General features: G+C 41.2%; 1 protein-coding gene across 3 annotated transcripts; it reads right to left on the reverse strand.

The window, feature by feature from the left end:
• Positions 1 to 2,311: 2,311 nt before the first annotated feature.
• Positions 2,312 to 13,322, reverse strand: LOC112233010 (vacuolar protein sorting-associated protein 13D-like). Of its 3 annotated transcripts, XM_042299335.1 has the most exons (7): positions 13,086 to 13,322; positions 7,681 to 7,846; positions 7,416 to 7,587; positions 7,192 to 7,306; positions 6,796 to 7,016; positions 3,613 to 3,723; positions 2,312 to 3,030 (listed from the first exon to the last, which is right to left on the reverse strand). In XM_042299335.1, exons 4-7 carry the CDS (start codon positions 7,260 to 7,262, stop codon positions 2,864 to 2,866), a joined length of 570 nt encoding a protein of 189 aa, XP_042155269.1. In that variant the 5' UTR covers positions 7,263 to 7,306; positions 7,416 to 7,587; positions 7,681 to 7,846; positions 13,086 to 13,322; the 3' UTR covers positions 2,312 to 2,863. The 3 variants fall into 3 exon arrangements, with proteins under 3 accessions (XP_042155269.1, XP_042155268.1, XP_042155270.1); XM_042299334.1 differs by having other exon boundaries at positions 7,192 to 7,310; positions 7,416 to 7,846; XM_042299336.1 differs by lacking the exon at positions 13,086 to 13,322 and having other exon boundaries at positions 7,416 to 8,506.
• Between the last annotated feature and the right edge of the window lie 1,534 nt (positions 13,323 to 14,856).

Consider the following 14,856-nt stretch of genomic DNA (forward strand, 5'->3'; position numbering starts at 1 on the left):
CACATCATACCAGGGTTATGGTAACAAGCTGTGATGTGTATCTGCTTGTTGAGTTATAACAGTGTTATTTGAACACTCATGGGTCAGGATGTAGCGAGGAACAAAAACAGAAAGAGGCTTCTAGGGAGGTAGTGGTAAGAAAATAGAAATGCTAGCATGAATATTTTTGCATAATAGCTATAGCAGATGCTCTTATCTAGAGCAACTTACAATTACTGCACTCATCTTAGGATAGCTAGGTGAGACAGAGTCGTAGCAAGTACATTTTCCCTCATTAAAGTATATTGAACAAAAATGTCATGTAAGTTCATATAAGGAAATCAGTCAATTGATTTAATAAATTTAATCTATGGATTTCACATGACTGGGAATACAGATATGCATCTGTTGGTCACTTACGTGTACCTGTAGGGGCATGGATCAGAAAACCAGTCAGTATCTGGTGTAACCACCATTTGCCACATGCAGTGCGACACATCTCCTTCGCATAGAGTTAATCAGGCTGTTGACTGTGGCCTTGTGGCATTATCATGCTGAAACATGAGGTGATGGCGGCGGATGAATGGCATGACAATGGGCCTCAGGATCTCGTCACGGTATCTCTGTGCAGTCAAATTGCCATCGATAAAATGCCATACCATAACCCCACTGCCACTATGGGGCACTCTGTTCAATGTTGATATCAGCAAACCGCTCGCCCACACGACATCATCATACACGGGGTCTGCGGTTGTGAGGTCGGTTGGACGTACTGCCAAATTCGCTAAAACATTGGAGACTGATTATGGTAGAGAAATTAACATTTAATTCCCTGGCAACAGCTCTGGTGGAGATGTCTGCTGTCAGCATGCCAATTTTACTCTCCCTCAAAACATCTGTGGAATAATGTTGTATGACCAAACTGCACCTTTTAGAGTGGCCTTTTATTGTCCCCAACACAAGGTGCACCTGTGTAATGATCATGCTCTTTAAATCAGCTTTTTGATATGCTACACCTCTCAAGTGGATAGATTATCTTGGCAAAGGTTACATGCTCACTAACAGGGATGTAAACAAATTTGTGTACACAATTTGATAGAAATAAGCTTTTTGTGTGGATGGACAATTTCTAGTAACTTTTATTTCAGTTCATGAAACCAACACTTTACATGTTGTGTTTATATTTGCTCAGTGTAGTTATCAGCAAAGTCAGTGCTAGTAGGAAAAGCCAATTTGTTGTACTTTTTTTAAGTGTGTGTGGGGGGGGGGCATCATGGGACACTATTCACCATATAACTTTACGAAACCCCTGTAGGCATCTGAGGTGATATACCTGGCAGGACCTCTGTCTTGGGCCTGAAGGTGTCTTTCTCATAGGTGGAGGGGTCGGGGCTGGCCGTGGATCGTGCTACCAGGGTGCTTATTAAGTGGTTACAAAGTGTTCTATCGAAAAATAGTTTTCAAATCAAAATCAATTGTTTTGGATTGTTCGTGTTTATTCGTTTATTAAACATGTATCAACATTACCACGCTGCATTTTGGTCCTCCTCTCCTTCACCGCAAGAAAACCGTAACACACATACACATGGTGAGCAGATGTTAATGCTAGTATAGCGAAATGCTTGTGCTTCTAGTTCCGACAATGCAGTAATATCTAACAAGTAATCTAACAAATTCACAACAACTACCTTATACACACACACAAATGTAAAGGGATGAATAAGAATATGTACATATAAATATGGATGAGTGATGGCCGTGCAGCATAGGCAAGATGCAGTAGATGGTGTAGAACAGTATATACACATGAGATGTGAGATGAGTAATGTAGGATATGTAAACATTATTAAAGTGGTGTTATTTAAGGTGACTAGTGATACCTTTTAAGTCCATTAATTTAAGTGGCCAGATATTTCAGTCTGTATGATGGCAGCCGCCTCTGTGCCACGTTCTGACCTTTATTTCCTTTGTTTTGTCATGATTTAGTATGGTCAGGGCGTGAGTTGGGGTGGGCAGTCTGTTTGTTTTTCTATGATTTTGGGGATGTTTCGGCCTAGTATGGTTCTCAATCAGAGGCAGGTGTCATTAGTTGTCTCTGAGAATCATACTTAGGTAGCCTGGGTTTCACTGTTTGTTTGTGGGTGATTGTCTGTTAGTTGCTTGTGTCAGCAGATGAACATCATGAACACATACCACGCTGCATTTTGGTCCGCTCCTTACGACGATCATGACACTCTGTGCTAGTGATGGCTGTTTACCAGTCTGATGGCCTTGAGATAGAAGCTGTTTTTCAGTCTCTCGGTACCCAGCTTTGATGCACCTGTACTGACCTCGCCTTCTGGATGATAGCGGGATGAACAGGCAGTGGCTCGGGTTGGTTGTTGTCCTTGATTATCTTTTTGGCCTTCCTGTGATATTCAGTAGGCATGAAATGGGGCAAAATGTGTCAAAACAGAAAATGAACAGGTGCTTTATATGGCCTTTCTGCAATCCCCACCATTGACAGAACCCTGACCTCCAGTAGTGGTGGGAGGTCCGCCATGTTGAAGACATCTAGGAGGCCAAAGCTGCTCTGGTAGGTGGGACTGCCACACAGCTCCACGTTGACCGGGTCGATGATGGACAAGGCAGTCTGCTGCTCGCTGCCCAGCCGACAGGAAAACACTTTGATGTGGAAAGGAGGACACAAAACATGACAACACAGCTTCAAACAGCCTTGTGTATACCATAGAGTTGGAAAGAGGGCCCAACCCCATCTTTTCCATGATCACTTCTGTGACAGCTTCTGTGCCCTCTATCTAACTGTACGTTACTTACGCCCATAGTGACACAAACAGACTCAAATTGACAAAGGGCTCTGTATTGAGTTAGTAGTCCAGCGGTTTCAGGACAGTTCTGAAAAGTATTGGTCAGATGCCGCGATGCCGGCCAGGCTGCCAGAGAACGGTCTGTCAAGCAGACAGGGTTTATAGGGGAGTACAGTGGTGCCCTTTAGAATGATGGCATTGGTGTCCAGACAAGACGAATCCTTCACCACCACAAACTCAGTGCCTGGGGAACAGCAAAACATGTATTATACATTATAATCATTATGGCTATTACAATTAATGCTATTAACTAGTGGTGACATTGTAGCATAAAATACAACTAGAAAAGCATGATTATGAGAGACAATTCAAATGATTCTTGTATCTTGATGTGTGCCTGACAATATCGACATCTGTTGTACAACAGGCAAAAGACGTAAGTCGATCTCAGATTGACTGTCTGCGGGGACCAGTTAACCTCCCCTTTCATGTACAAAGTGTCATGACCATCATGTTTAGGGAAGAGGGTAATTTTGTACGTATTAAAATGAGAGTTTAAGAGTTTGACCAATTAGTTATTTTCAACAAAAAAAATTGTTTTAATTAAGAAAAACCCTCAGAGACATATGACAGTGTGTGTGTGTCTCTGTTGTAGCTCCTTATCACCCGCCACATTGATCTTGACCTCCGGGTACCGATCCTGCATGACAGGCACAGTAGACCTCTTGGTGAACACACCACCCTTGACTGTCTAGTGCATGACAGCACCCGTGGTGCCTGGGTTACTGCTGCCGCTGGGCCAGAGCTGGCGAGGTGGACCACCCACCTCTACTCAAGTGCATGTGCAGGAAGTCCCAAACCAACTGGAGCCAATCAAAGATGAGTAACACACAGGTTGTTGAGGACAATCGTGAAACAGGAAGAGTCCTTAGTGGACCTGACAGGAGAGAAAGAAGGAGGGGGGAGAAGCAAATGATTAGTAAGCGTGGGCCTGTGTCTACATGAGGCCTAAAGGGTAATGTCTAAAATGGCACCTTATTCCTTATGTAGTTCACTACTTTTGGCCAGAGCCCATCATTACAGCCCAAGGCCCTGGCTAATAGGGAAAAGGGTGCCATTTTAGAGTGCAAAGCTGTCATCAAGGCAATGGGTGGCTACTTTGAAGAATCTCAAGTAAAAAATATATTTTGATTTGTCTAACACCTTTTTGGATACTACATGATACCATGTGTTATTTCATAGTTTTGATGTCTTCACTATTATACTACAATGTAGAAAATAGTAAAAATAAATAAAAACCCTTGAATGAGTAGGTGTATCCAAACTTTTGACTGGTACTGTATAAATAATGGGGCCAATATGTGACATTGGGATCAACATTTCTAAATGGGTTGAAACAAAAATCAAGATTTTTATGCAGGTCCACATGTGTACTTAAGAAGAATATGCAAATTGGCCCACAACTCTACCTACAGAAAACAACATAGGCCTAGGACTAGACATCCTTTAAGCACACAGCAAAATCAATGGTGTATATTTAACTCTGAAAGTGTTAAATGTACACTACTTTCAGTTAACATGAGCCCCTCTAAACTAGTGTTAAAATAACACTTGAAAGTGTTAAAGATTTAACTCTGTCGCAGTCTTCCCCATTCAACTCTTAAAGTGAACTTGATTATGGTGTTTACATAGTTCTACTGTAGAGTAATACGCAACATCTACAGTGGGAAATATAACACTAGAAAAAAACTAGGCTGACGCTGTTACACTTTCTCAGTGTAAGAAATGAACACCAATCCAGACTTATGGATTGGGCTGCGCTCAGAGTATCCTGCATTGGCAAATTGCGCTGTTAAGACACTGATGCCCTTTGCAACCACACACAGACTGTGTGTGGAAAATGATTTAAGACTGAGACTCTCTCCAATACAACCCAACATTGCAGAGTTATGTGCATCCTTTCAAACACACCCTTCTCATTAACCTGTGGTGAGTTATTCACAATTTTAAAATGAACAGAAAGTTGTATATGTAAAATTATTGATTATTATTATTTGTGCCCTGGCATACATTTTGGGGGATTTGAGTGCCCATGAAACCTGTTTTCACCACGCAACATAAGGAGACTCGAAATGTTACGTAGTTACACTACACTAAAATCAAAAGAAAATCAGCCAAGGCCTCAGAAAAAAAAATTTGTAGACCTCCACAAGTCTGGTTCATCATTGGGAGCAATTTCCAAACGCCTGAAGGTACCACGTTCATCTGTACAAACAATAGTACGCAAGTATAAACACCTCGGGACCATGCAGCCATCATACCCCTCAGGAAGGAGACGCGTTCTGTCTGCTAGAGATGAACGTACCTTGGTTCGAAAAGTGCAAATCAATCTCAGAACAACAGCAAAGGATCTTGTGAAGTTGCTGGATGAAACAGGTACACAAGTATCTATATCCACAGTAAAACTAATCCTGTATCGACATAACCTGACAGGCCGCTCAGCAAGGAAGAAGCCACTGCTCCAAAACCGCCATAAAAAAGCCAGACTACGGTTTGCAACTGCGCAGGGGGACAAAGACCTTTGCTGCAGGAGGGACTGGTGCACTTCACAAAATAGATGGCTTCATGAGGATGTCACGGTTGATGAAAGGAGAGGACCAAGGTGCAGCGTGGTGAGCGTACATGATCTTTTAATAATCAAAATGACGCCGAACAAAAACAATAAACACTACCAAACCGTGAAGCTCAAAGGCTAAGTGCCCTAAACAAAGTCAACCTCCCACAAACACAATTGGGAAAAAGGGCACCTAAGTATGGTTCCCAATCAGAGTCAACGATAGACAGCTGTCCCTGATTGAGAACCATACCCAGCCAAACACAAACAAATAGAAAACATAGAACACAAAACATAGAATGCCCACCCCAACTCACACCCTGACCAAACCAAAATAGAGACATAAAAAGGATCTCTAAGGTCAGGGCGTGACAGGGGAAAGAAAATTATGTGGATATATTGAAGCAACATCTCAAGACATCAGTCAGGAAGTTAAAGCTTGGTCGCAAATGGGTCTTCCAAATGGACAATGACCCCAAGCATACTTCCAAAGTTGTGGCAAAATGGCTTAAGGACAACATAGTCAAGGTATTGGAGTGGCCATCACAAAGCCCTGACCTCAATCCCATAGAAAAGTTGTGGACAGAACTGAAGCGTGTGCAAGCAAGGAGGCCTACAAACCTGACTCAGTTACACCAGCTCTGTCAGGAGGAATGGGCCAAAATTCACCCAACTTATTGTGAGAAGCTTGTGGAAGCTTCTACCCGAAAAGTTTGACCCAAGTTAAACAATTTAAAGGCAATGCTACCAAATACTAATGGAGTGTATGTAAACTTCTGACCCACTGGGAATGTGATGAAATAAATAAAAGCTGAAATAAATCATTCTCTCTACTATTATTCTTACATTTCACATTCTTAAAATAAAGTGGTGATCCTAACAGGTCTAAAACAGTGAATTTTTACTAGGATTAAATGTCAGGAATTGTGAAAGACGGAGTTTAAATGTATTTGGCTAATGTGTATGTAAACTTCTGACTTCATCTGTATATGACATAATGACAACTTACACTGCCATACATGCAAGGACAGAAAATTAATGTTTTTATGTCACATGATTGTGGACTAGTCCGTCAAAACACCAACCATGAGAAACGGTTAAACATAGTTTTATATCAACTCTTGAATTGTATTGAATATCGCTATGTTCCCCCTTATATCTTAATATAATGAAATGAAAAAAGTGGCAGATTACTATCAATGACTTTTCAATAATTGTAACAAGTTCTCCAGTATAGGAAATCCTCACTGGTACCCTAATTTATAGAAAGACCCTTTTGCCAATACAGGTACATATTTTGAATTTGGCGTTTCATGAGGCTCTTTGCTTGGACCGCTGTTATTTTCTTTATACATGTTACCACAGAGAAATGTTATCTGCAGACATGTCACATACCTGTAATGCAGCTCCAGCTGGAGGGTGGCCCGATTGACACCTGTCTTGGCTGCAGGATGCAGTCAAAAACATTGTGCTTGCCCCTGGCACTGCTGCCCGCATCCAGCCCAGGCCAGGTGTAACGGGTGTCATATGCCAAGATGGAGTGAGACACCGGATTCACAGACTTGGAACCGTTAGAGAAACTCTCAAACAGCAGCTTGGACTTTATGAAATCAAACCTGCAGAGAAGGAGAAGAGCGCTTCAGTGAGGAACGTTGCAATTGGGACTGTCCATTTACTTCCTGAATTGACTGAATATAAATAGGATTTGTCCCCAACCCTGGTAATTTGCTAAAGTAACTACAGAGCAAACACTTGATATCTCCGTGGTCAAAATGAGGTGTTAATACCAACCTGGCTAGTGAGCATGGTTTCTGTCCAGTGGCCTTGGGGCTGTCCAGCAACTCCAGACTGACGTTCATCATATCCGCCAGGATGGACAGGCTGGTGTACACGTCACCACTCAACACTGTCTGGGGACACATGGAGTCATTCAGAAGAATCCCTCTCAACATTGTTAGTCAATTAATAGTCTTTAATTGACAGTCGGCCACAGTGTAGAGTGTGTGGTTACTCACATAGTTACTGGGGTCCTGTAGGTTGTACGAGCAAATTTACTCCTCGATTGGCTCCCCCAGGTTGTTGTCCAGCAGGCCTCGGATCAGCTGGTAGCGCTCCAGGTCCAGTGAGCAGTGCACCGAGGACAGGCCGCCGTGGATGGACATGTCTGGTACCGTATGGCTCAGCGCACTAGTCAATCAATAAATATAATATTTTTTCTTTCACTTGGGATTCCCAAGTCATCAGAACACAGGACTATTATTAACACCAGAGATTCCACACCAGAGATTCTCCCAGCAGTGGGCTGGGCCTGGGGCCTGCCCAGGGAGAAGCCAGATGAGGAGGTGGTGGAAGAAGTTTTGGGCTTCTCAGCCAACGGCTCCTTTTTCTCCTCCCCCTCACTAATCGTCGCTGGTCCAGTACGTGACTGGCTCTCCCTTACACAAACCTTTGGGAACAAGATGAAACGTTAGCCAAGTGATGGAAAATTAACTGCTTAATGAACATACACTAACATCTGGAAAAGCCATTGACATGACCTTTCTCTTATTATTTCACATCTGACAAAACAATAAGCAGCACAGCAACTTAGCTAGTGTTTCCCTATTATACTATGGGAAGGAACTGGTGCAATTGGTATGCCCAGCCTAAACAGTGGATTTGAACCATCACTTTAAGATTGACTAGATGGCCAGGGAAACACAGAATAAACATACAAACATAAATAAACATCCAAGCAATTGATTCAAGAGGTTCAGGATAGAAAACACACAAAGACTATAAACCATGAAAGTCCATAAAACAACCATCTGCAGAGTGCAGACAGTTCACACCCCAAACCAAGCAGCAAGCCAAAAGCATGCCCTGGTACCTTGCAGTGAGAAGGGTTCTGGTACGAAATTCTTCACAAACAAAATACAAAATGGCTATGAAACACTGTCTGCTACCACGTCAAACCCCATCTTAAGCAGTAAAAAAAAAATAGGATTCTCATGCTGAATTAAAACTCAGGGAGGCCTGTAATCATTAGCAGATGGCAGCTTCATTAAATAGTACCCGCAAAACACTAGTCTCAATGTCAACAGTAAAGAGGCGACTCCGGGATGGAGTCGAGTTCCTCTGTCCAGTGTCTGTGTTCTTTTGCCTATCTTAATCTTTTATTTTTATTGGCCAGTCTGAGATATGGCTTTTTCTTTGCAACTCTGCCTAGAAGGCCAGCATCCGGAGTTGCCTCTTCACTGTTGACGTTGGGACGGGTGTTTTGCGGGTACTATTTAATGAAGCTGCCAGTTGAGGACTTGTAGGTGTCTGTTTCTCAAACTAGACACTCTAATGTACTTGTCCTCTTGCTCAATTGTGCACCGGGGCCTCCCACTCCTCTTTCTATTCTGGTTAGGGCCAGTTTGCGCTGTTCTGTGAAGGGAGTAGTACACAGCGTTGTACAAGATCTTCAGTTTTTTGACAATTTCTCACATGGAATAGCCTTCATTTCTCAGAACAAGAATATACTGACGAGTTTCAGAAGAAAGTTCTTTGTTTCTGGCCATTTTGAGCCTGTAATCAAACCCACAAATGCTGATGCTCCAGATACTCAACTAGTCTAAAGAAGGCCAGTTGTATTGCTTCTTTAAAATCAGCACAACAGTTTTCAGCTGTGCTAACATAATTGCAAAAGGGCTTTCTAATGATCAATTATCCTATTAAAATGATCAACTTGGATTAGCTAACACAACATGCCATTGGAATACAGGAGTGATGATTGCTGATAATGGGCATCTGTACGCCTATGTAGATATTCCATTTAAAAAATCTGCTGTTTCCAGCTATAATAGTCTTTTCAACATGAACAATGTCTACACTGTATTTCTGATCAAATAGATGTTCTTTTAATGGACAAAAAGTGTGCTTTTCTTTAAAAAACAAGGACATTTCTAAGTGACCCCAAACTTTTGAATGGTAGTGTACCTTCTTCCCCTCTCTGGTAAGTCCTGATACCGGTCGTCCATATCTCTGCTACTGGACTAATATGGTCACATTTATTAAGCATTTTACATTACTGTTCAGTGGAGTGGGTGTGTGGTCCCAAGTCTGGGTTTAAGGGTCTCTTTTCCAAGCTTAAAATTATAAATATTCAACTTTGCCCATGCTGTCAATCCAGCAGGACTTCTGCCACGCTTAAAACAACTTGAAACTCAGAACTGGGAAATCTGACTTCAGTGAGTTCAAGACAACTGGGAACTGGGGGGAAAAAAATGGGCTCCCGTCTGGGAAAATACGCGTTGAACAGTCATCCAACTCGGAATTGCAAGTCGGGAACTCTGGCCTCTTTCTAGAGCTCCGACCTGAAGATCACTGACGTCATGATTCAACCTTGTTTTTTTCCAGAGTTCCCAGTTGTCTTGAAAGCACCATAACTCCAGAAAATGCTAGACTTTGATGAAAAAATATGCCCACGAAGGACCGACACGCCACCTTCCTGTTCAAGTGAGCACAGCACAACAAGGTGAGTCCAAAAATGTGTTGTATGCTGCTGCATAAATTATGTAATATGCCAGGGAGATATGTACAGTATACTGTACCTAAGAAAGTAATACTTAGTGTATGTTGTGTAGTAAGCTGTTAGTAGCCCATGTGCCTCACCCTAATAATTGGGTCATTTTTCAGCTCCTAATTTCACCTACTGTTCTGACTTGGTGGTCCACATGTAGCCTATAGCCTTTTTAGATAAATGTAATCATCAAATATTGTAAGAGCTTAGCTTTCATTGTCTGCTTATATGACCCCTTTATTTATCGTACAGCTCTGACTTGGTGTACAGGGAGAATACTGTTCTGAAATCTGCCACTATACATTTCAAAAGTGCTGAACAAAGTTATATTGACTACTTCCATCCTAGCTCGCTCATTAATGTCTTAATTGAAATTATGGATGCTTCTTATCTGCTGTCAGTAGAAACTACATTTGTTAAAGCAAGTCAGCCATACCAGCTATGTTTTTTTTAAATGCAGTAAATGAAGCTGAATGAACTATTTGGCTGCCAGACACGGCTCCGGTGATAGCCAGGTGTAGCAGTGGTAAGGTGTTGGGACTGCTGTTGGGTTTCTGCTATTGGGACAGCTTTATGTAGAACCTAACAGTTTGTGGGCACATTTTGTCACCGTTATAGTGCAATCAATGTATTGTTTAATGTTGTGTAGTGGCTTTGCTGGCATGCATTTTTTTTTTTTTTGCCTCAAGATGATTTGCATGCTAAAATCGCCACTGCTCAGTGTATAACCACGTTGCATGATTTATAAATGGCAAAGGGATATAGGATGTCGACTTTATTCAATCAGTTCGACACCTTTTATAAACTAGTCAGCACTTGTTGTTCCGTTGTCAATCAACGCACAGTAAATAGCCTAATATGCTCCACGACTCCGCACGGCTGGCTATATGAAACACGCGAAAAATAAATGAATGCGTCAGAAAACAATAATTAGGCGAAATCGTGTATTTCGACTCATCGTTGCCACTTGCATTACATGGGACGTGCATATTCACGAGCATCGGCATCGTGCTCTCTCTCCCTCCTCTGTGTAAAGAAATTCGAACATAATCAGAAAACTGTATATAATGACGAGATGCTCATGTCTCCGCCATAAAATTTGAGTTGTTGTCCCAAGGTCGGGAAGGCAAGGTGACAAGTTTAGGTCGACAATGAAACGATAGAAACGCATTGGGATAATTTTGGACAGACTTCGGCGAGAGTAAAACAGAGGTTTCGTCTCTTCCTCTTCTGCGTTTTCCTCGCTTGCTTTGTAACTGACAGGCGCCTATCCTATCAATAGATCGCTCGAATATGCATGTCTTTCATTCTAGCAAGAGAGAGCTCGACGGACTGGCGAATTGAAACTTTAGCCTAGTTAATATTAAGAGGAAATTGTAGCTGCCTGAAAATGAGTCTGTAACCGGCTAATTTGCCAACAGCCGGCGCTAATGGAAAACAATGCTGTACTGTACTGAACTCTACTCGATTGTTCTGTGCTGAGCTGTACTGTACTGAATTCTACTGTGCTGTACTTTGATGTCCAAACTTGTGAAACATAGACGTCTATGATTGTTTTAAATTTGGTCTGGTCCGACCAAATTTGCTCTTGTTTGGTGGCCGATCTCATTAATAATAATAATAATGTATTAAACTTCTATAGCGTTTTTCATAATAGAAATCTCAAAGCATTAAAATAATAGCCCGTGTGTAGAATACTCAAATGTGCAAAGGAGGATATTGCATTTTTCTACCTTTGTGTGACTATTTAGGATACATTAGCATGAAGAGAATGACATTGAGATCCATGTTTATGTAGTACAGATCAGGGTCCCATGATGACATTATGTTACCGAGGTTAGGTGTAAATCCACTTCACTTACTGTAGTTTAATAACTGAAATATATATTTTTCGAACTCAAAGTATCATGTCACAGCTGACACCCCATTCTTTCTGCAGACATCTTTGAATGTTCATTCAGAGATGGTGGTCACATAAAAACTGAGGGAGATTTGACCAAAAAAAAGTCTGTTACCAATCGTTACATCTGCACAGTTCTTCTAGTAAACTGTGAAAACGATAATAATGCCTTTTTAGCGTAAGACCTGTTTGAAAAGACGGCCTGAAATGTCAGCCTTTTTTGGTGGGATGGAGTGTTGGCCTGCCTGGTGAAGAAAGGTTTGGAGAGTTCCTTAACAGCTAGTTTTCAGTTTATCCTCCCACTCAGACCACTCCTAGCTAAATTCATGCTTTAGAAATTGCTCTTTGCTAGGGAGCTATTTTTGTGTCTTTTTGACACCTTTAATTGATAACAATGACAGTAAGGTATTTAACTGTTACCCAGATATATTTGATATTGAGATAAAAACGGCTGCACCTTTAGATGTAGTCCTTGTGCATAGAGTTGTATGGTTTGCTGAACATTGAAATCAAACGTTTTTTAAGTTTGACACACATTTTAAGTGAAAAATTGCCCATTTCACAATCACATGTATACTTGTGGCTTGGATGAACTCTTGGATACATATAATTTCATAGTCCAATAGGCTTTTAAACAGCTTCTACCCCTAAGCTGAACATCTAATCAAATGGCTACCCAGACTATTTGCATTGCTCCCCCTCCCTACCCCTCTACGCTGCTGCTAATCTTTGTTATTATCTATGCATAGTCACTTTAATAACCCTACCTACATGTAGATAGTACCTCGACATTGGTGCCCCCGCACATTGACTCTGTACCGGTACCCCCTGTATATAGCCCCGCTATTGTTATTTACTGCTGCTCTTTAATGATTTGTTATTTTCTCTTACTTTTTTGTTGTTGTATTTTCTTAAAATGGCATTGATGGTTAAGGGCTTGTAAAAGTAAGCATTTCACCTATTGTATTCGGCACATGTGACGAATACAATTTTATTTGATTAGCATGCCACTATTCACTACAATAGCCTAATACAATGATTCCAAAAGTGAGACAACATTGATTAAATGTAATCAATAATAACATTTATAAGATTAGACTAATGCGTTGTGACCTGTCGTTTAAGTACAGTAATGCAGCTGTCTACCTACATATAATGCATACATATATGGTCTACAGATACAACAATCTGATTACAACTCAATCTGATTCCAGGATTCTTGGCACCGTTCCCACCGACCTTCCACTTGTCCTTGAGTGCCTTGAGCAGCTGTTTCAGCCTCCCTCTCCGTCTCCTCGTCAAAGATTGAGCTGGGACATGGAGAAGACCCAGTGGTCACTGTGGGGTCGGTAGAACAGGATCTGGGGCGTGATCTTTCCAATGAAGCCTGGAGAGCACAAGTATGGTGTACAGTAGAATGAAGTACTAGAGTACCCATAACACCCTATGTATTGTATCCGGTTTATCTTCATAAAGAGGTTCCTGAAGCTACTGTAACATAATGGTGCCTCCTCTTCTTATCAAACACACTATCCTCAGATCAAATAACGTCACGTACTATGTGAAATGGATAGTGCTGCTTCCGTGTGTCTATTGTTTGTCTAATGGTATGTGATTTGAAACTCAATGTCACACCTCAAGTTCCACAAAGAACTGTAGACTGTTTTCATACTGTGTTGCACTGACTAGACATAGACTTATCATCCAGTTGGCCTTGTCTTAATGAGTATGTTGAATAATTTACTTCCTTTGCCAGACAAGAAAATCCTGATCGTTTGTTTACATTCTTTTAGTAAACCAAAGGTCACGCAAGCGGGACTGATCAGCAAGAACTCGAGATAAGTGTAGTGAGTGCCCAGAAATGAACAACAATCTGATGGTGTGAAAAAAAACAGCAGTCGAGTTTCTTTTTCTTTTATAGATTTCCTGCCAATCTTCTGCTCAATTTCTAACAACTCATTTTGCATATTGAGTTTGAATATTATTATTTGTATAGTTCTTGTGAATATTTTCAATGGTAACCTTGATGGATCACTTACCTGCTTTGACCTAAAAGGGCAGATCAAACTCTTGGAGGGCATCTTTCTTTAAAAACTTCTTCAGGATCGGTGGGTTCCCTGCAGGACGTAGGCTAATGCGATTAGCATAAGGGTTGTAAGTAACAAGAACATTTCCCAGGACATAGACATATCTGATATTGGCAGAAAGCTTAAATTCTTGTTAATCTAACTGCACTGTCCAAATTAGATATTACAGTGAAAGAATACCATGCTATTGTTTGAGGAGAGTGCACAGCTTTGAACATGACAAGTTATTCATGAACAAATTAGGCACATTTGGTCAGTCTTGATACAATATTTTGAACAGAAATGCAATGGTTCATTGGATCAGTCTAAAACTTTGCACATACACTGCTGCCATCTAGTGTCCAACATCTAAATTGCACCTGGATGACGGTACAAAAAAAAAACTTTTTTTTTTGCATTATCTTTTACCAGATCTAATGTGTTACATTCTGCTACATTCCTTTTACATTTCCACAAATGTCACAGTGTTTCCTTTCAAATGGTACCAAGAATATGCATATCCTTGCTTCAGGGCCTGAGCTACATGCAGTTAGATTTGGGTATGTCATTTTAGGTGAAAATTGAAAAAAAGGGTCCGATCCTTAAGAGGGGAGAGGTTCTCTAGTTCCACCGCTCCTGGGAAGACAAGAGTCAAGGGTGGGCCTAGACTTCAATTACAGTGCTACAGCAAATTTATGATACATTATTATAATTATCGTGCTATATTGTATACTGCAGGGATTCTGGTAGCATATCATGTTTGGCAAGTTGAAGAGCTGTCAAATTAAATGAGGGTAAGAGCGATGATGATGTCATCGTAGAAACAGACAGTGGACACACTGAGTCACCAAACAGACAGACAGACAGGGAACCTTTGAGGAGGGCGATTGAGAGCTAGTCTGTATTTAGGCTGCTGACATATTTTCCTCAGGTATGTGAATACC

This window comes from Oncorhynchus tshawytscha, linkage group LG16 (genome assembly GCF_018296145.1).
Source record: "Oncorhynchus tshawytscha isolate Ot180627B linkage group LG16, Otsh_v2.0, whole genome shotgun sequence".
NCBI lineage: Eukaryota > Metazoa > Chordata > Actinopteri > Salmoniformes > Salmonidae > Oncorhynchus > Oncorhynchus tshawytscha.